Source organism: Rhamphochromis sp. 'chilingali' (genome assembly GCF_963969265.1).
Source record: "Rhamphochromis sp. 'chilingali' genome assembly, chromosome: 1".
NCBI lineage: Eukaryota > Metazoa > Chordata > Actinopteri > Cichliformes > Cichlidae > Rhamphochromis > Rhamphochromis sp. 'chilingali'.
This window is the reverse complement of record NC_137929.1, coordinates 35,062,653-35,081,238: the sequence shown is the minus strand read 5'-3', so window position 1 is coordinate 35,081,238 and position 18,586 is coordinate 35,062,653. Positions and strand designations below refer to the sequence as shown.

The window sequence follows — 18,586 nt, the reverse complement described above, 5'->3', positions numbered from 1 at the left end:
TGCATCTTTTACTGTTTTTCTGCTTTTGTTCACTCCAAGTTTGACAAACCTACAGATATCCAGAGTTAACTCGCTAACAATGTGGAGCAGTCTCAGTGTATTTAGCTGCTTTTTCCCTGAACACAACCAACTGAGAGAAACGCCTGTAGGCCTCACTTTGGTCATTTGAACGCTGAAGGAGATTTGTTCCATAGACACCTTATACTAGTGTTTCCTGCATTTAATCCATCACTACTATGTTCTATATAAATCCAGATTCCTTTTATAGTTTGCAGTGAAATTTGTTAAACCATTGCTTAATGGGACAGAAGTACAAGTCACTCTTTACTAACACATTTGTAGATGAGTTTATTGCTGAACAACACAGCTAGCAGTCTCATACACTCTTTAGGTTTTTCAAGTTATGTGTGTAAGGGTTTAGTCTATCAAACCTTACCCTTTTCTCCCCAGTATCACAACAATATGACTCCCAAAGTACGGCTCAGTAAACAACCAATGATTCTAAAGCCAGAACAGAAAGATACAGTTGGAAGATGAATGATTGCGTTTTTATGATGCGTAGTAAAACGACCCCCTCTTCTTCTTCTCCTCTGTGTTGGTGTTGTTGTTGTTCGTGTGTGTGTGCGTGTGTGTGTGTGTGTCTTAGAAGTCAATTAATACATTAGCCATACTTAAAAACATCTGAATTTCATTTAGAACTGAGATTCTAAGTTGTAAGCAGAAATCTTATGCACAGCCAGAAACATGTTTCCCCCACTTTCACAATGCTGAGGTGTCAAATCCACAACCCCCAACAAATGGTTTGTTACACGCGGGTGTGAAGGGCAAGCTTTACTTACACAGCCTCACACACAGTAGATTTTTAAAGTTTTTGGGTACAGTGGTTTAGCCACAGATGCAACATCCACTTTTGATAAAGATCACTCCACCTGTTTATTTCTTAAGAAATTAAGCATCTTTATTAAGCTCTTATTTATAAATGTCTACACAATAATAGACACCGTGTGCTCTGTGACATTATAGTCTTCTACTTCTGCTTCCATCGGTTTGCATTTTAAACTCCCGGCCTTTCAGTTTGTTATGAACAACTTTATATCACAAAATGTTAGAAATATAAAGTGAACCATGCGACTTTTTTTTTTTTTTTCCTGTTTGATGGAAGGACTTAAGACACGAGTTATTTAAACAATTCTAAATGACAGTGTGATGGCCATAGCACTTTACGTGGGCCAAATGTGTTAAGGATAATGTTTATCAATGTAAAATTGCAAAGAACTTGTGGATAGAATATAACATTTTGTAAACAGTTACCTCAGAAGCTGTACTGGTAGATCTATGTATGTAAGGTAAAACTATCCACAGTACTTCCACTTAAGTAGCTAAACACATAAAGTCACCCTTACCAATAATCCGCTGCTCCTTGAAAAAGTAGCACAAACAGACAACTGACTGAGCAATGATAAGTAGAGCTACCCGAGGCCGAGACTCAAGCAGAAGAAATTAAAAGTTGTTTTTGTGGCTCGAAAAATGAAAGAAAGTATGTTTAATAATTCAACAAGACCCGCACCTTCAACACATGTACATTCAAATTCTGGTACAGGCTCATCATTGCTGCTGTTCAATAGTTTTTATCCGTTCGAAAAAGTCATTTTACGGCTTTAATGTTTCCAGCTGATAAGGAGAATGTGTGCATTTCAAATGTGCGTCCAAAGGCTTTAAACATCTGCTTTGTCTGTAACGACAGTATCAAACTACAGAGCATTGTTTTTACTAAAATTCAACATTTTCAGATGAAAATTTGGCTGCTTTTTGTTTTTTCACTGTAACACCCACCTCAATGCCATTTTTAGGATATTCTTGGTGATCCCACCTTTTTCATATTTATGCTTTTGGCACTGAGGGTATCTAATACGCATGTTGTCGCTGTGTTTTGTACTACCAGCTGTGAGGGCTCTGCTTTTGCTTTGAGCAGTCCGTTTTTATTTTGTCTCGTGACTGTGTGTGTTTTTTTTTTTTTTTTTTTTTCTTCAAACGAAATCCTCGTCAGTTTGATTTTGTTACCACAAACTTTGTGTGAAGTTCACAACAGAGGTAAAGAGATTTAAACACCCCAGTTTAAGGAGGCAGGCAGGGGTTGGACCACCTGCACAGGACAGGTGAAGCAGAGAGTGTCCGGGGAGATGTGCAACAGAAGCAGAGGGAACATTTTACTAGATGATAAATGGCAGATTTAGGTGATTAAGGATTTGTTGACAAGATTAAAAGACACGTCCGTCAGAGTTCAACAACATTACAGTTTGATTAAATAAAACGTTTTTAAACTACACAAGGGTCATTTTCTCCTCTGATAGTAAGCATATTAAACATGTCAAGAAAGAAAGAGTATAAAGAAAATAGTAAATGTGTGTCTAATTAAACTCTTCCTGTGAACCTTATATCATCCTTTAATATGTTTGGTGTTACAGACTTGAAGAAGCACAGAAAAGATCATCAGACATTAATCTAATCAGTTTTCAGCCTTCATTCATATTGAAAAGTTGAAATCTTCCCTGCTAGACCCAAGTGCAACGTTTAACACCGTCGGCCATAACATTTTATTACAGCTATTATTAAATGGAGAGTCCTCTTCACACACTGAGGTTAATTATGAAGCTCCACAGGCTTCTGTGCAAAGACCAGTTTTGTTTACATTATACGCGCTTTAGAAGGCATAGCATAGCATACATTTTCACTGCTATGCATATGATACCCGCTTTTATTGGTTAAACTGCCGGGATGTCTTAGACACATAATGAGCTTTAATTTTCTGCTTCTAAGTTCAGATAGAACTGAGGTTATTGTAACGGGGCGTAAAAATCTTAGAAACACTGTGGCTAACAAGATCCTTTCTCTGGATGGCATCGCCTTGAGCCGCCTGTTGTAGTGATTTGGCACATTATAAGTAAAATTGAAACATACAATCCCATAGCACAACATCAACATTTATTTATATACAAAAATAAAAATGCTTTTTCAGAAAAGAATTGTAACTTCACAATTCATCACCGATTACGTGGGTACAATTTTTTTTTTTTTTAAATGCACTATATGTAGAATACATTGTTTGGTAAAATGCTGGTTACACGTTCTAAGAATGAAAAAAATCAGTCTTTCAGAGAAAAAATTAGCAGCCCCCCTTTGTAAAACTCTGCGACCAACCGTAGCTGTCTGATTTTCACCATGTCCAACCCTACCAGATTGTGGTATGCCTCGGCGATGGCGTCAAAGACTTTCCTTTCCGATTTCAGTTCGTGCAAGAGAGTTTCCGCCACCATGCAGACTTTGACGTCGTCCATTTTGATGTGGCGAGCAATCAGCAGCCGTTGAATGGATGGAATGAAACGAGGGGTGAGGAGTCTTTTTCTGATGCTGTAATAATTTTCAGCGTAAAAGTCATCCTCCAACACTCGCGAACACTCATGCTGTTTCTGGTGGGGTTGATCGGACATACAACCGTTGCATGTGTCAGTGAGGTACTTGTTGATTACGAGGTTGACAAGATGATACACAGCAGTTTTCACGGTATCGATGAACAAAGAAGATGGCCAACCGTCAAGCTCGTCCGCTTGCTGCTGCTTTTCCAAGGGTCGATAGTAACCGGACGTGTCAGGTAATATTGTGCCCTCGTCCGCAGAACTTTCCTCCTCCTCCGCAGGGTGGCGCAGGGCTGTAGAGGCCATACTTCTCTCTGTTTTTGAGCTAAAAAAAAAAAAAAAAAAAAAAAAGGTTTGAAGGAATGAGACAGCGGTCTTCTTTTTAAATAACAGAAGAGGGCGTGGTCTGGAAGTGGGTTGATCTTAAAGGGTGCGGGTAGGTGTGGCAGCTATTTTCAAAAACCGTAGAGTTGGCCACTGCGTCTCTAGCAGCTGTAACTTTGGAAAAGAACGGTAATTCCCATCTGTTGGGCTTGAAATTCTCCATGAAAATGGCATCTTCCAGCCCTTCTGCTCAATCAACCATCAGAGTGACAGAACTTGGTACATATTTGGTACCAGGGATACTGAGCAATCTTTAGTCTCTGAAGATTGTGAGATTCATAATGTTCCCGATGATGCTGACATCGTGCTTTAAATGTAGTTCTCCTGTGCTGACTGAAACGTGCACGTTTACAGCAGTTAACGTGCAAGAAACTAGTCTTGCACAGTGGGATAATGGAGTGACAGGGTTCATCACAGTTGAAAACAGCTGTCCGTGTGCACAGGCCATCCTGAGATCCTAAAAAGATTTTCAGATTTTCAGAAGAAAGAACACGTTGCTCTTAGCAATACTGTCTAGAACATTTCTTGCTCCACCTCTTCTTCAACCCTGTCTGTTCCCTGCACGACTCCAGCCAGACATACAAAAAACCACAAAAGAAATCCTACTGAGTCCACATCACACACATGCACACGCAGCCTCACACACAAGAACACAAATACCATAAAACATCCATGCACGCATGCACGTACGAACTATTTACTCAATCCTGCAAGAGGAGTGTAGGATTTAAATGTATGTAATTTAAATTTGTATAAGCTGTAGATGTTTTTTTTGGTTTGTGGCGACGACTACACGACAAAAAAAAAAAAAAAAAAAAAAAAAAAAAAAAAGTTGTATGAGTCGGTGGAGGGGGCCCTCCGTGTTCTGGTTACCAGCACCGACCTTTGCAGTGAGCAGCTTCGGTTACGTGCAGCCCGAGTTTTTTCACCCGCGCTGAGGACAAAAGAAAAAAAAAAAAAAAAAAAAAAAAAGAAAAAAAAAAAAGAAGTTCTGTAAACACACCTATGTGCATCTCCGATAGTTCCTTCACAATAAAAGCATCAAGCTGAATCACCATTTCAAAGCTTTTAACTTGAAGTAAGAAACGCCGGAAATGTCTCGTCGGCATTCACAATAGCGCTGAGACGTAAACAGTCCTTCACAGCGAAATGTCTTGAAGGTACAAAGACGAGAGGAGACAGGCGGGAGTTTGTGGCACAACACTGGCACGTGCTGACCGTGACCGAGCACGAGCAGCATTAGAGTGATGATGGGTGTAAAAAAAAAAAATAATAATAAAAAAACAAAAAAAACAATGAGCACGATTTTTCACGTAGATTGCACTGTACACAGTATTATATTAATGTACAGTACGCATAGAGATATGTGAAGTGAATTTCAAGTGCATGTAGGCTAAATATTAAAAGGGCGCTTTATGAGTTTACCTAAAATAAAAGTATTCATGCAGAACAGTCAGTTTTACTAGTTCACCGGTTGTTGTTTATGAGAAGTGATAGAGGAAAGCTCATGACGTCCCTAAATTAAAATCCAGTTTAGTCAAATTATCTGTGCAGATGAGTGAAAAGGAGATATATTCACCAGACCATAGGCAACTTTCAATAAAATGGGTCTCATATATTAACTGTAAAGCATGATGAGGAAATGGTCAGTGTGCAGTCAATGACTAAACGATTCAATTAATCTATTCAGAGAGCTCAGGATAACTTGACTAAAAGATGAAGATGATCTGGACCTTTCAACAGGACGATGAAAATTTACAAATAGTATCAAAAAAGATCAAAGGAAATCCTTTTCAAAAATCCCATTAAAACTTTGAGCGAAAACCCTTAAACACTCTGGCACAGAGACGATTTTCATGGACCGGTTTTCAGTTTGTGTTATGTGTAACGGAGCGGAAAGGCTGTTTTTATTCCCAAGATGTTTTGTGGTTTTTAAAAGGAAGGAAGGAAGGAAACCTTCCTCAAAACGGGCAGAGCAGTGGAGCCGCCAAGGGAAAGCACACAATTTAAACTGTAAGATTAAAAATATAATTTATTATATTTAAATAGTTAAAAATATAAAATGAATTAAAACAACCTTGGCCAAGGAATAACACAATAAAAATCAATAAAACACAACATTAAAAGTCCAGTGGGATCCACCACGGCATAAAAGTCACAAAAAACTAAGAAATCCAGCAGAGTAGTAAAAGAGGGAAACCCAGCGGAGTCCTCGCCTTCCTCCCCGCATTCCACGTCCCGGTGCACTAAAGGAAGGGAGGGAGCGGCAGTCACTATTCCTTTCGACAGTTTTACTTTATAAAAAGGGATAAGTCAGAGACTTACCCCGGGTGGGCAGAGCTCTCAACTCCGCCCGCCGCTTCTTTAAAACTGGAAATCGGCACCAGCTGTCTCACTGCTTCTGCTCTCCCGCAGTGCACAAGCTGGCTCTTGTCGTTATTGCCGTCTGACTGCCCGCTGCGAGTCCCTAGTCGCTGGTGGTGTCTCGTCATCTGCTCTCGAACGCCAACTCCAACCCTCTTATGTGTCATTGAGCACTCTGTAAATTACCTTGCCTTTCCTCTCAGGTGTGTCCAATTAGTAAAAACGGGGGAAAGGGCGGAGTCTCTCCAGGACAATTTGACGGTAACTAAAACATGCAAACTAAATAAAACACTGCACAAAATATAACCAATACATGCAATATAAAAAAATAAATAAGTACACTTCACATTAAAATACAGCACAGCAAAACAACATCCGTCCTTCCCTGGATGACATATGCGTATAAGTCATTTCTGCCTAAGTGGGTGATGTTGTTTCGGGTCTCTGTTTTGTGTGTGTGTGTGTGTGTGTGTGTGTGTGTGTGTGTGTGTGTGTGTGTGTGTGTGCGCGCGCGCGCAGTCGGGAGGGGGGAAAGTTGGGGTGTCCAATTTCCTTTTTTTTTGGGGCGCCTTCTTGTGAGGGCTGTCTGTTTTCCACATTCTGCAACGGTAAAATACGACTTAGAGGTGGATATTTGTTTTACTTTATGGGCAACAGTTGTTCTTGCTCGCCTCCTGTTGACAAAACTCGCCTCATGGTTGACTCTGAGAAAAAAACTCTTTCCCACAGAGGGGAATAAACTTATTCGAATATGAGCTTTTTTCCACTCAGGCTTATTTTATGGGGAGATGTACTAAATTATTTACCGGGTTACAAGCAATGATAATATCGGCTGTTGACTCCTCATTTTCATTTTCTGTCTATTGAGAAAACCCATTGTAAAAGTAATGAAGAAAAAAACTCTACCGCTGTCTCATTCCTCCTTGACCCGCGGTGTGTGTGTGTGTGTGTGTGTGTGTGTGTGTGTGTGTGTGTGTGTGTGTGTGTGTGTGTGTGTGTGTGTGTGTGAGTGAAACAAGATCGCCTGTCACGGCAATTATGGTTTGTTTTTCAGTCCCTTGTAAAAGGGACTCTCAAAAGGAAAAGTAGTATTCAAAGAAAAGTATTCACTAAGGGGTATTTATTCATTTTTACACATACGGGGTAGGCAGCCTGTAGGTTACAAGCGGATAGAAAGTTCTTCTTTTCATCACAAGCTATGGTGTAGCCTAAAAATTGCAATTTGTTGCTAGGCAGATCATCATCTTAAAGGTTTTTTTTTACTGCGTCTGTATTATAGGAAAATAAAATACTATTGAAAGAAACGGTTCTCTACAGGCAATAGGAAGTCACTCTTTTTTCCCATTACAAGCGCCGGTGCAGCTTAAGAAAGTAAAATTACATCCGCTATTGTAAAAAAAAAAAAAAATACAGAGAAAATTGTCATAATATTGAAACAGAATTAAAGGATCCATCTTGCGTCTGTGCCTAGAAATTGTGACGGCCTCCTCTCTGCTTTTATTCCACTCCCCTGCTGCAGACCCTCCCTCCCTCTAAAAACTTTTTTCTTTTTTTTCCAACAACAGGTGGCGCGCTTCCGGGGGTTTCCCCCTCCCTTCTCCGGATTCAATTCGTCACGCTTAGGGGCAGGTGGCGCGCTTCCGGGGGTTTCCCCCTCCCTTCTCCGGATGCAATTCGTCATGCTTAGGGGATCAAATTACACACTTCCAGGGGGGAGGGGGTAGGTCAAAAGGCCGTGATTAGGGTCATCAATCAAATCGAATCAAATTTTGTCACATACTGTATGGGAGTATCTCTCTCACAGTCTAATTCTCACAGTCACTACCCACAGGTCGTCACAGTGAGGGGAAGAACGTGTAAATTATCCGCTTCACTTTTACGCTCAGCTCTCTTCTCCACACCAAACAAGTAAAACACCAAACTGCCTGTTAATCTCTTGCTCCACTCCCCCATCACTCGTGAACAACTCCCCAGGAGACTTGAAGTCCTCGACTCCAGCAGCTCGTCCCTGACCAGTGGTGCTGATGGGAGCTCCACCCATTTCCATCTGCGAACCATTGCCTCAGACTTGGAGGTGCTGATTCTCATGCCAGCTTCTTCATTCTCAGCTTCATTACCTAAAAATAATGAGCTATGTAAAAGCTTGTTTTGAAAATTGTGACTTCAAAAGAAGAAGCTGAAGCTTTTGAGACCTCACACTCCCTGACGTGAAGTGAAAATGTGTGGAAGGATCTTAAAAATACTGCAACTTCTTTAACTGCTCAAACTATGTAATCAGTGACTCACATCACAGTAAAGGTGTTCATTACCTGCACAAACATCGAGAAAATATGTAAATTTAGAAGATCTTGACCTGTAAACAACAACATACTAAGCTGTAGAGATCAAACTTTAATTGCTTTCATAGTGAAACCACATCATCTTTAGACAAATTTAAAGGTTCAGTTTTCCCAGAATTATCTGAACTCTGTTCATTTGGATCCCACCTGTTATCCTTCTCAGGTTTGAGCAGTAAACACAGACGCTGACCTCTGCACACACCAGGGAACGTCCCCAAGATTGTTTCGTTTATTTTTCTTTTGTCACTTTCTCTCCAGCAGTTACAAGAAGTCATACGACTGCAGATCAGCACTTACAGTGGGGCAAAAAAGTATTTAGTCAGCCACCAATTGTGCAAGTTCCCCCACTTAAAATGATGGCAGAGGTCAGTAATTTGCACCAGAGGTACACTTCGACTGTGAGAGACAGAATGTGAAAAAAAAATCCATGATAGGATTTGTAAAGAATTTATTCGTAAATCAGGGTGGAAAATAAGTATTTGGTCACCTCAAACATGGAAAATCTCTGGCTCTCACAGACCTGTAACGTCTTCTGTAAGACGCTTTTCTGTCCCCCACTCGTTACCTGTATGAATGGCACCTGTTTGAACTCATCATCTGTATAAAAGACACCTGTCCACAGCCTCAAACAGTCAGACTCCAAACTCCGCCATGGCCAAGACCAAAGAGCTTTCGAAGGACACCAGGAAAAGTATTGTAGACCTGCACCAGACTGGGAAGAGTGAATCTACAATAGGCAAGCAGCTTGGTGTGAAAAAATCAACTGTGGGAGCAATCATCAGAAAATGGAAGACATACAAGACCACTGATAATCTCCCTCGATCTGGGGCTCCACGCAAGATCTCATCCCGTGGGGTCAAAATGATCATGAGAACGGTGAGCAAAGATCCCAGAACCACACGGGGGGACCTGGTGAATGACCTGCAGAGAGCTGGGACCAAAGTAACAAAGGTCACCATCAGTAACACACTACAACGGCAGGGAATCAAATCCCGCAGTGCCAGACGTGTTCCGCTGCTGAAGCCAGTGCATGTCCAGGCCCGTCTGAAGTTTGCCAGAGAGCACATGGATGATACAGCAGAGGATTGGGAGAATGTCATGTGGTCAGATGAAACCAAAGTAGAACTTTTTGGTATAAACTCAACTCGTCGTGTTTGGAGGACGAAGAATACTGAGTTGCATCCCAAGAACACCATAGCTACTGTGAAGCATGGGGGTGGAAACATCATGCTATGGGGCTGTTTTTCTGCCAAGGGGACAGGACGACTGATCCGTGTTAAGGACAGAATGAATGGGGCCATGTATCGTGAGATTTTGAGCCAAAACCTCCTTCCATCAGTGAGAACTTTGAAGATGAAACGAGGCTGGGTCTTCCAACATGACAATGATCCAAAACACACCGCCCGGGCAACAAAGGAGTGGCTCCGTAAGAAGCATTTGAAGGTCCTGGAGTGGCCTAGCTAGTCTCCAGACCTCAACCCCATAGAAAATCTGTGGCGGGAGTTGAAAGTCCGTGTTGCTCGGCGACAGCCCCAAAACATCACTGCTCTCGAGAAGATCTGCATGGAGGAATGGGCCAAAATACCAGCTACTGTGTGTGCAAACCTGGTAAAGACCTATAGTAAACGTTTGACCTCTGTTATTGCCGACAAAGGTTATGTTACAAAGTATTGAGTTGTATTTTTGTTATTGACCAAATACTTATTTTCCACCCTGATTTACCAATAAATTCTTTACAAATCCTACCATGTGAATTCATGGATTTTTTTTTCACATTCTGTCTCTCACAGTTGAAGTGTACCTCTGGTGCAAATTACTGACCTCTGTCATCATTTTAAGTGGGGGAACTTGCACAATCGGTGGCTGACTAAATACTTTTTTGCCCCACTGTATATGGTTTTGCTATATGTAATAAAGGGGTTAGTGCTGCTGAGAGTCCAGGTTTATTTATTTTTTATCACTCTTTTATGAACGTACACCAGGTAATCAAAGCTGATCCAACTAGTGACGCTGTGTTTCTTGCATTATGACCTGGATTTATTATTTTATTTAGAGAGTTTGGGGGATTATTGTGTTCCTTTTGCTACTGCAATGTTCTGAATGTGCATCAAACTGGATGTTGAAATTACTTAATATAAATGTTTGTACAACAGGACTTATGAATCCACTCAGGGCCACCATTTGGCACAACAACCAGGATGTAAAGAAGCAAAAAAACCCAAACCAAACATTGTTCTGGTTACATATCAAACACATTTACAGACAGTTCTAGTTAATAGGTAGTTGCCAGTGTTCAGCTGAATGACGGTGTTTGAAATCATGTTGAAAACCAGATTTACTTCTATACTCAGAAGCATTATGATGAGCATCGTTTACATGTTTCATCTTTAGTTAAACTTTTTCGTTTACACGTCGACTTCAGTTCCATATTTAAGTCTTAGTGTGTATTTTCTGTAATACATTTTCTGCAACCAAACCAATGCAGGCAATGTTCTTCATAATGTATCACTTAACCAGCACTAAGGGGGAGAGCAGAACATTCATGCTTGGAAAACAAGCACCTAAGTTTACAATGGTTAACTGATTATCATGGAATCATAGGCCTTCATCATGGTCATCTGAGACAAAAGGCCCGTGTTGGCAACCTGGTGATAGGCCTAGAGGCCTGGGTCAAAAAGTAACACCACCTACATCAGGAAGAGGTTGAAGGAGGTGTGGACGAACGGGGAATGAGCAGAGCAGTAGGACTGTGGGAGCATGGAAAAATAGATGTTTTGACTAAACTGGTAAACCCTTATCAACTTGAGAAAGAGTGAGACCCCTTTCTTCCCCTTTAGAAGAGGTTCCTTGGATCATCTTCTCAGCAGCTGCCCACAGCCTCTCCACGATGGCTGCTATCTGTGGCACCACGACCAGGTGCTGAATGCAGTGGCAAAGAGCTTAGCCTCATCTCACAGTCTCACACTGGCTTTTCTGAGACAAGTATTATATATCATATATCGTAAGTTGGATTTGGGGAAACAGAAATTACTGAAATATTTGCCTCAGCGCAATTCATGCTATGATTTACATGCAAATAAGTTAACTATGATTTTAAACGATTTAAACAGAGTGAAAAATATACTGATATCCTGGAATCACACCAACAACTAGAAATTAAAGTTAACCTCTACACAGCTCAACTTTAATCAGATTAAGAGTTAAATATTTTTATATTATCCATTATAAAATGTTTCACTAGAAATGAAAAACAAAGAATGAAAACAGGTTTACCTGCACTCCCCAACCCAACACCACAAAGTGGTGAAGCCTTCTCCTATGAGACTGTATGAGTAACCTAACAATAATGAAAATATCTGTATTTTAACTCAGTTACTGTATTAATTTAGTTGTCCATTTCTGCCATTTTTAAATAATGTATAATGAAATATCACATTTTACATGACAGTGTTCACTTACAGATCTAAGGAATAAATAAAAATCCACAGGATTTCATTGAACAGTGTTTTGCTGGCTTTCCTTCCCCACAGATACATTTTTATTTAAATTTACACATTGATGTTGATTAAACATAACTACTTTGAAAAAAAGCATATTCTCTAAACAACTTATTATCATGGAGCTAGGACTACAAACAAAATGTGTGGAAATGAGACGTCACAGGTTAAATCTGTAAGTAACCAGAGGACAGCATGTGCACACAGAATGTCTATTCTGAATATATAAATGAATGACATTTTTCAGATTTATCATTACAGTTCAGCATAACACATCTGAAAAGATCATATTTGGTAGTAAATTTCTCACTAATATAACACAATAATTTTTGTTTATAGCCTGATGTTTTTCAAAGCAGAGAATTTAAAACACAACATAGTGAATGTATTTAGAAAAGACGCTCTCAGTAAAAATAAAGTGAAACTTAACAGCAGTGTTTCTTTCCCATTATTTCTTTTGCCACACAGGTATAGAGGTCTGTCTGGGGGCAGGAATGCACCGGGTCATCTGACATTTACCAGAGCGCTTGAGACACACAAAACAAAACGTCACACTACATCGAGGGCAAACAACTGATGGGCAATACTTCTTGCTGTGCTCCAACAGCAAACCACAGGTGGGACAGGCACGGACAGAGGGACACACACGGACTCCAGAATCACACTCATCGTCATTGTCATCCTCATCGCCATCCTCATTGTCATCGCCATCCTCATCCTCATCACCATCACCATCCTCATCGTCATCACCATCCTCATCCTCATCGCCATCCTCATCGTCATCCTCATCGTCATCACCATCCTCATCCTCATCGCCATCCTCATCGTCATCACCATCCTCATCCTCATCCTCATACTCATACTCATACTCATACTGACACAATGTGATATCTGGGCATTTTTCTAATGTTTCTAGTGATGGGTTGCAGCAGTCATCATTTCCACAGCGGTCTTTCCGAGGCCGTGCACCCTTCCACTCCCTCAAACACTGCCAGCAGAATTCAAAGGGCCGTCCTTTTACTGCTGTGCACACTTTACAGAGGACATTCAAGTCTGATCCATTCTCTCTCATCACAGTGGATCTGCATCCAGGACACTACATGGAGACAGAGGTGGGGCAATATTTTATACATAGCAAAATGTCTATCAAGTCTACATTCACAGTATATATAATATATTGATGAAACACTTACCAACTTAGTAGTAAGTGTCTGCCTGGCAATGTTAAATTCCATGTTTTTTCTGAAATACGTCTTTTCTTAAGGGTCCAGAAGAGCCATTTTACAAACCTCTGCAAAAGTCCACTCAGCACTACAACCAGACCCACCACACACAAACCTGGTTTCACCCTTTATTAAATATGGAGAGGTGAGAATTAATAGACTTGCATGTTGGAAACAAAACACCAAACAATTTAAAGATTTTTTTTCAGCACGTTATTAACCCTTTCATGCATGAATTATGAGAACCTCAATCTGGATTTGTTTCTAAAGTATTTTTTTCACTTTTAGTCATGAAAACAAGATTTTTGAACTTCATTTTTTTAAAACCTGTTCTTTTTCAAATTGTTTTCTTTACATGTCCACTTAGGTGGACAACATACATTTTTACTTATGAATTGGGTATGGAGTGACACATCAGTCCAATATAGTGGTTTATGTGCAAGTATACCATCAACATAAATCCAAGAAAACAGCCTCTGAATTGCTGTCCACTGAAGTGACCACTACGCATGAAAGCGTTAAAACTACAAACACTCAAATATTTCATCATACATCAGAACTGCATTGCTAGATGTACAAATTATGTACATATTTGATGAAACAGAGTTATGATGCTATATTTTGTCTGAAAGCTATTTATGTTCTTTACTCTATAGAAACACTGAAATGATCACAGCTTTAAACAGTACAGGTCCAATTCAAAGCTACACTGAGGCCTCACAGAGGGCAGATCAGTCAGCCAGCATGCACAGTCACAAAGTTGGAAAAGAAATGTGTGATGTATTACAGGTTTAATTGCAGAGGCAATTCAACTTAATTGATTTAAACGCTACAAGTTACAATAGAAAAGACAGAAGCTGAACATTTCTGACTGTTTTATTTATTTCCTTGAGAGCACAGCAGGTTTCTGCTAAGAGAAGTTCATGAATTTACAGAGCAGTGTGTCGCTCTGTGTTGATTTAAGTCAGCGTAGCTTCTTTCTCATCTACATGACAGTAAACATTACAATCCAATCCAACAAAAAATGATGACATATTGGACCCTGTTTTCATTATTGTTTATTTATATGAGCTCATAACATTGTCCTGTTACAAATCAACACAATCCTGCATGACACTGTAATTTATTTATTTGTTTACTTGTTTATTTTAGCAAAGCCAACCTTTAGTGGCCTACCTGGTCCAACAACCTGCGACACCAGTTGGTGAGAGAGGTCGGGGTCACAGCGTGACCACAGGACATCTGAGCTCTGCGAGATTTGAAGTCTTCACACAAGACTGAGAACAATCACACAGAAGCAAACAATCAGTGTTACACGTGAATAAATGCTGATGAGTTTTATTTAACATTAGTTAGTGTGAATATGGGTAAAACTGTTTTCTTTTACTTTTATCATTATTTATATTTTGGATTTGAATTTGTTGGGCATCACTTTGAAAAGTGCCCACATGATACTTACAGTCCAAATCATCTTCTCCATCAACAAATTTAAGTGTTTGGTCACAAAGGTCGTAACACTTCTCCTGTTTTGGTGGCATGCTTGGGGGCGTCACACTGCGAAACAAAAAAAAAAAACGAGATCAAAATGAACACTTCTGATTTCACACAGTTTCTTCTTAACATAAAGTTTGTGATCAGCGGTTTTGTGTTTCAGTATCACCAGTGGCGGTCCTAGCCTGTCTGGCGCCCTGGGCGAACACTCCAATTTCCTTAGGGATTAATAAAGTATTCTGATTCTGATTGTTTCAGGACGACCTGCCATTATCCAATCACACATCTTCTTACCTGTATCTGTTGCTCATTTCTCCTCCTCTTCTTTTCTCTTTTTTCTAAACTGAGGACCTGATGGCTTTGAACTATTCTTGTCCATCTTGGTTTTAACTTTGCACTCCAGTATGAACACCCATCCCCCATCCTGAGAATCACCACAACATAACCTAACAGACCTACACCTTAGTTCACAAATTCACTTTGGTTTATTTCTGGGATTTCACACAACCCAGGATTCAAACCATGAATACATAATGGGCTTGGATTTACAACATTATGAATGAAATGTGCTCTAATTGGAAGCAGCCGGCCTCCCTCCCCTTTCGACAGGTTGTGTGTGAGACTTTAAATCACCAAAGTATAAAATATACATTTTGAATTGCTATTGATCCCTTTACCCCTGGTCCTAAAGTGTGTATTTATTTTCTTACTCTTCTTATAAATATTGTTTGTTTACTAGCACTGCTGTAACTGGAACCTCGTCGTCTCATCTCTCTATATACTGGACTGTATGTAGCGGAGATGACAATAAAGTTTACTTTGACTTCAGCAGCAAGCAGGCGCACCGAGGGCTCTCGCGCTCACTTTTTGCGTATAGAATTTCGAAAAAACATCGGTGCAAATTATAAGTATCATAATGTCTGCTGTTTTCATGTTTGTTGGTTTGTTTTTATTTTGTTTTATTTTCGAGTTGGTTATTAGACGCTTCTCCAGCCAGCCAGAGAATCCCCCGCCACCCCGCCCTCTCCTCCCTGTGCAGCAAGCAACAGGCGCACCTCGCAAACGGAGGGCGCACTTACTCCCAGCAAATGGGCGATAGAAAACTGATCGGTGCCTATGCCATTCCCAATGTGCGCTGGCATGGCGTCGGTGCACCATGAGTACGAGCAATTTTTTATTATTATTATTATTATTATTATTTTGCCGATGATGCCGCCCCGGGCAACCGCCAGTGTCGCCGGTATCAAAAACCGTGAGTATCACTGTGACGTCAGACTGTGACACTGAACGATCACATCGCGAAGTGTACAACAATAGAAAAAGTCAGTGAAATCAGAGCAGCAGATGTAACACACACAACAGTGAGTGAACCACGTGTTACCCGTGCTGCGGAGGCGGGAATACTGAGCCCATCGTCGCTCTGTCCACGGGAAACTCTGGATATAGGCGATAGACATCTGGCACGTTGATGAACGAAGCAAAACTTGAATCTGGGTAAGGTGAAGGCACACGTGTGGTCCGGTTGAACATCTGGCTTGGATATACAGCGATGGACTGAGAGTCGCTTTGGTCTGCGCTGAATGTACGCAGCGATACTCCTCCCTCTCTCTCTATTCGCCGCGTGTGTGTGTGTTTCAGGGCCGTACCTCTGAATGACTAAAAGAAACTTCGGCTTTTAGATTCTTAGAGATTCTTGAAAATGTCACTTCCTGATTACGTCTCCCCACCCCTTTATTTTCACCCTCTTCTTCTCTCTTGTTGCTGATGCTGCTGTGGACGGTGAAGAAGAAGCAGCCCTACATTGTGGGTCCATTTGACACATTTGTCACAGCTATTTTTAGTTAATTTTCTTTTTAGGTGTCAGCTTTTCAGCTCCACCTTTTCAACACTTTTTTCCACACTAAACTCTGTTCTACAAGGTGCACCAGCGCACAGAGAATGTAGGGGAGGTTCTGTTTGCATAAAGAGATCTTATTGGACAATACACTGTCGATAATGAAAATGAACACAGAGCAAATTCCCGGTATGCGGGATTACCACTCTAGCCCTGGGTCCACATTAAATAATACATTAAATTTGTAATTATTAGTGTTCAGGTTTAGAATCAAGTCAAAATTTCGAGATTAAACTCGAAATGCTTTTCAAGGAAAATAAAAAAATTGTTTCAAGTCAAACCACTGCCCCACGGCTTCTATATACTCTACAAAATGCCTGGTGTAGATGGGTTAGTTAACTCAGTTACTAACTCAGTTACTTTTTAGAAGTACTTTTTAAGTATCTTGCCCAACACTGCTCCTGAGTTGGATGGGGCTTTCTCTCCCTTGGCCGATGGTAGAGAGATGACTGTGGAGGGCAACCAGTCTGTAGGAACAGACTAGCAGGGCAGCAAATATGACATTGTGTGTCTAATTCCTGCTGCTTTAACAAGGGCAGTCTTTCTTGACGGGATGCATTAGAAGTATTATTAGTAGCACTTTATATAGCCTCTGTAGAAACTATCTACACCCTCACTTATCTTAACTGCACTACTGTATAGCTCTGTGTAAATAATCATTCTGTACATTCGATAATCTTTAATCCTACAACTGTTTACAACTTGCATAGTTCCCATTTCTGTATAGCTGTATATCTCAGATTTCTGTAAAGTTATTTATTTCATATTCTGTATAGTTTTTCATATTTATATCCTGTTCATAGCCTGTACATAGCTTGTACTCACTACAACCTGTACATACTTATAGTTATAGAATATTCACAACATACTTCATACCATGTACATTATAACATACCATAATAGACCCATTTCTGTAATATACTTACATATCTATACTATTGCTAATATATATTGTAATATATCTATATCACTAAAGCACTTCTGGATGGATGCAAACTGCATTTCGTTGCCCTGTACCTGTGCATGTGCAATGACAATAAAGTTGAATTCTAATTCTAATTCTAAGTATTAAATCAGTCCAAAGTTTCCCATAGACCTTGACTGTGCTCCTTCCTCCAGTCGGGGTTGCTTCATTTCCTTGGCTACTGGTGCTCCTGTGTGAATGTGTACAAGTTTCTCAACATGTCTGTAGCCTAGTCTCAGTTCCTGAAGATATGCAGATGAGTGTATTTGGCGATGTGACCTAACTGCTTCAGGCTGGAAGGAAAATGGTTGCATGTTCAAAGGTTTCTCTCATTCTAGGAAATTATACCACATCTTGTTTGAATCACCAATATTGAATACTACTTGCAGGTAGCGGTATATGTAAGTGGATCTCTGAAAGGATGACTTCCTGGCCTGTCGGTTAGAATACACTGCAGTGTGTCAAAATACAGTGTGAGAATTTATTCATGATCCAGCATTTGCTCTAGCACCATAACAGCAGTAGGAATGACTGTGAGAGAAGCAATTCGGCAGACTCCCCACACAAGATTTCTCTGATACAGTCTACTTCAGCATGCATCCTCACTACTAATCTTCCAGTGGATGCCTGAAGCATGCTCAGAAGATCAGTCTTTCCAACATTCTTCTTTGTGAAATTATTTTAGAGGTTAGGTTATATGTGCGATAGGACACATTATTTAAGGTTTAGTATTCTTGAACTGGTTGAAATTGACCTTTGGTAATAGAAAACTAGGTTTCTAAAATTAGCTCCCCAGGTATGCTGCTGTTTTGGAAATGATGTCATGGGTAGTCAGAGCCACTCACTTGTCACATGACTGCATCAGGATGCTCATTAGATGTCACTTGAATGCACCTTGATCCTAACTCTGATTGTAAAAGCTGCCAGTCAGGAAAGGATGTCAGAAAAAAAAAGAATCTTTTCAAAAAAGTAGGTCAAATATTTACTTATATTGTTAAAATCTATAGATTTAGTTTG

General features: G+C 40.3%; 3 protein-coding genes across 3 annotated transcripts; all 3 read right to left on the bottom strand.

Moving 5' to 3' along the window:
- Positions 1–2,342: 2,342 nt before the first annotated feature.
- On the bottom strand, positions 2,343–6,562 carry LOC308406207 (uncharacterized protein). The gene is made up of 2 exons (XM_080897074.1): positions 6,123–6,562; positions 2,343–3,738 (listed from the first exon to the last, which is right to left on the bottom strand). Exons 1-2 carry the CDS (start codon positions 6,326–6,328, stop codon positions 3,144–3,146), a joined length of 801 nt encoding a protein of 266 aa, XP_080753200.1. The 5' UTR covers positions 6,329–6,562; the 3' UTR covers positions 2,343–3,143.
- Positions 6,563–12,142: 5,580 nt separating this feature from the next.
- On the bottom strand, positions 12,143–13,342 carry LOC308384870 (uncharacterized protein). The gene is made up of 2 exons (XM_080863504.1): positions 13,191–13,342; positions 12,143–13,093 (listed from the first exon to the last, which is right to left on the bottom strand). Exons 1-2 carry the CDS (start codon positions 13,230–13,232, stop codon positions 12,446–12,448), a joined length of 690 nt encoding a protein of 229 aa, XP_080719630.1. The 5' UTR covers positions 13,233–13,342; the 3' UTR covers positions 12,143–12,445.
- Positions 13,343–14,334: 992 nt separating this feature from the next.
- Positions 14,335–16,243, bottom strand: LOC308384947 (uncharacterized protein). Its single transcript, XM_080863624.1, has 3 exons — positions 16,093–16,243; positions 14,680–14,774; positions 14,335–14,497 (listed from the first exon to the last, which is right to left on the bottom strand). Exons 1-3 carry the CDS (start codon positions 16,239–16,241, stop codon positions 14,385–14,387), a joined length of 357 nt encoding a protein of 118 aa, XP_080719750.1. The 5' UTR covers positions 16,242–16,243; the 3' UTR covers positions 14,335–14,384.
- Positions 16,244–18,586: the final 2,343 nt, after the last annotated feature.

What these genes read in the sequence shown, in the direction of transcription:
- LOC308406207 (XM_080897074.1), bottom strand. Translation starts at nt 6,328, where the DNA reads ATGACACATAAGAGGGTTGGAGTTGGCGTTCGAGAGCAGATGACGAGA. An exon ending in GAGAGCTCTGCCCACCCGGG is followed by an intron (nt 3,739 to 6,122) that starts GTAAGTCTCTGA and finishes TTTTTTTTTTAG; the next exon opens with CTCAAAAACAGAGAGAAGTA.
- LOC308384870 (XM_080863504.1), bottom strand. Translation starts at nt 13,232, where the DNA reads ATGGAATTTAACATTGCCAGGCAGACACTTACTACTAAGTTG. An exon ending in AGACACTTACTACTAAGTTG is followed by an intron (nt 13,094 to 13,190) that starts GTAAGTGTTTCA and finishes GTCTCCATGTAG; the next exon opens with TGTCCTGGATGCAGATCCAC.
- LOC308384947 (XM_080863624.1), bottom strand. Translation starts at nt 16,241, where the DNA reads ATGTTCAACCGGACCACACGTGTGCCTTCACCTTACCCAGATTCAAGT. An exon ending in TTCCCGCCTCCGCAGCACGG is followed by an intron (nt 14,775 to 16,092) that starts GTAACACGTGGT and finishes TTTGTTTCGCAG; the next exon opens with TGTGACGCCCCCAAGCATGC. An exon ending in TGGAGAAGATGATTTGGACT is followed by an intron (nt 14,498 to 14,679) that starts GTAAGTATCATG and finishes GATTGTTCTCAG; the next exon opens with TCTTGTGTGAAGACTTCAAA.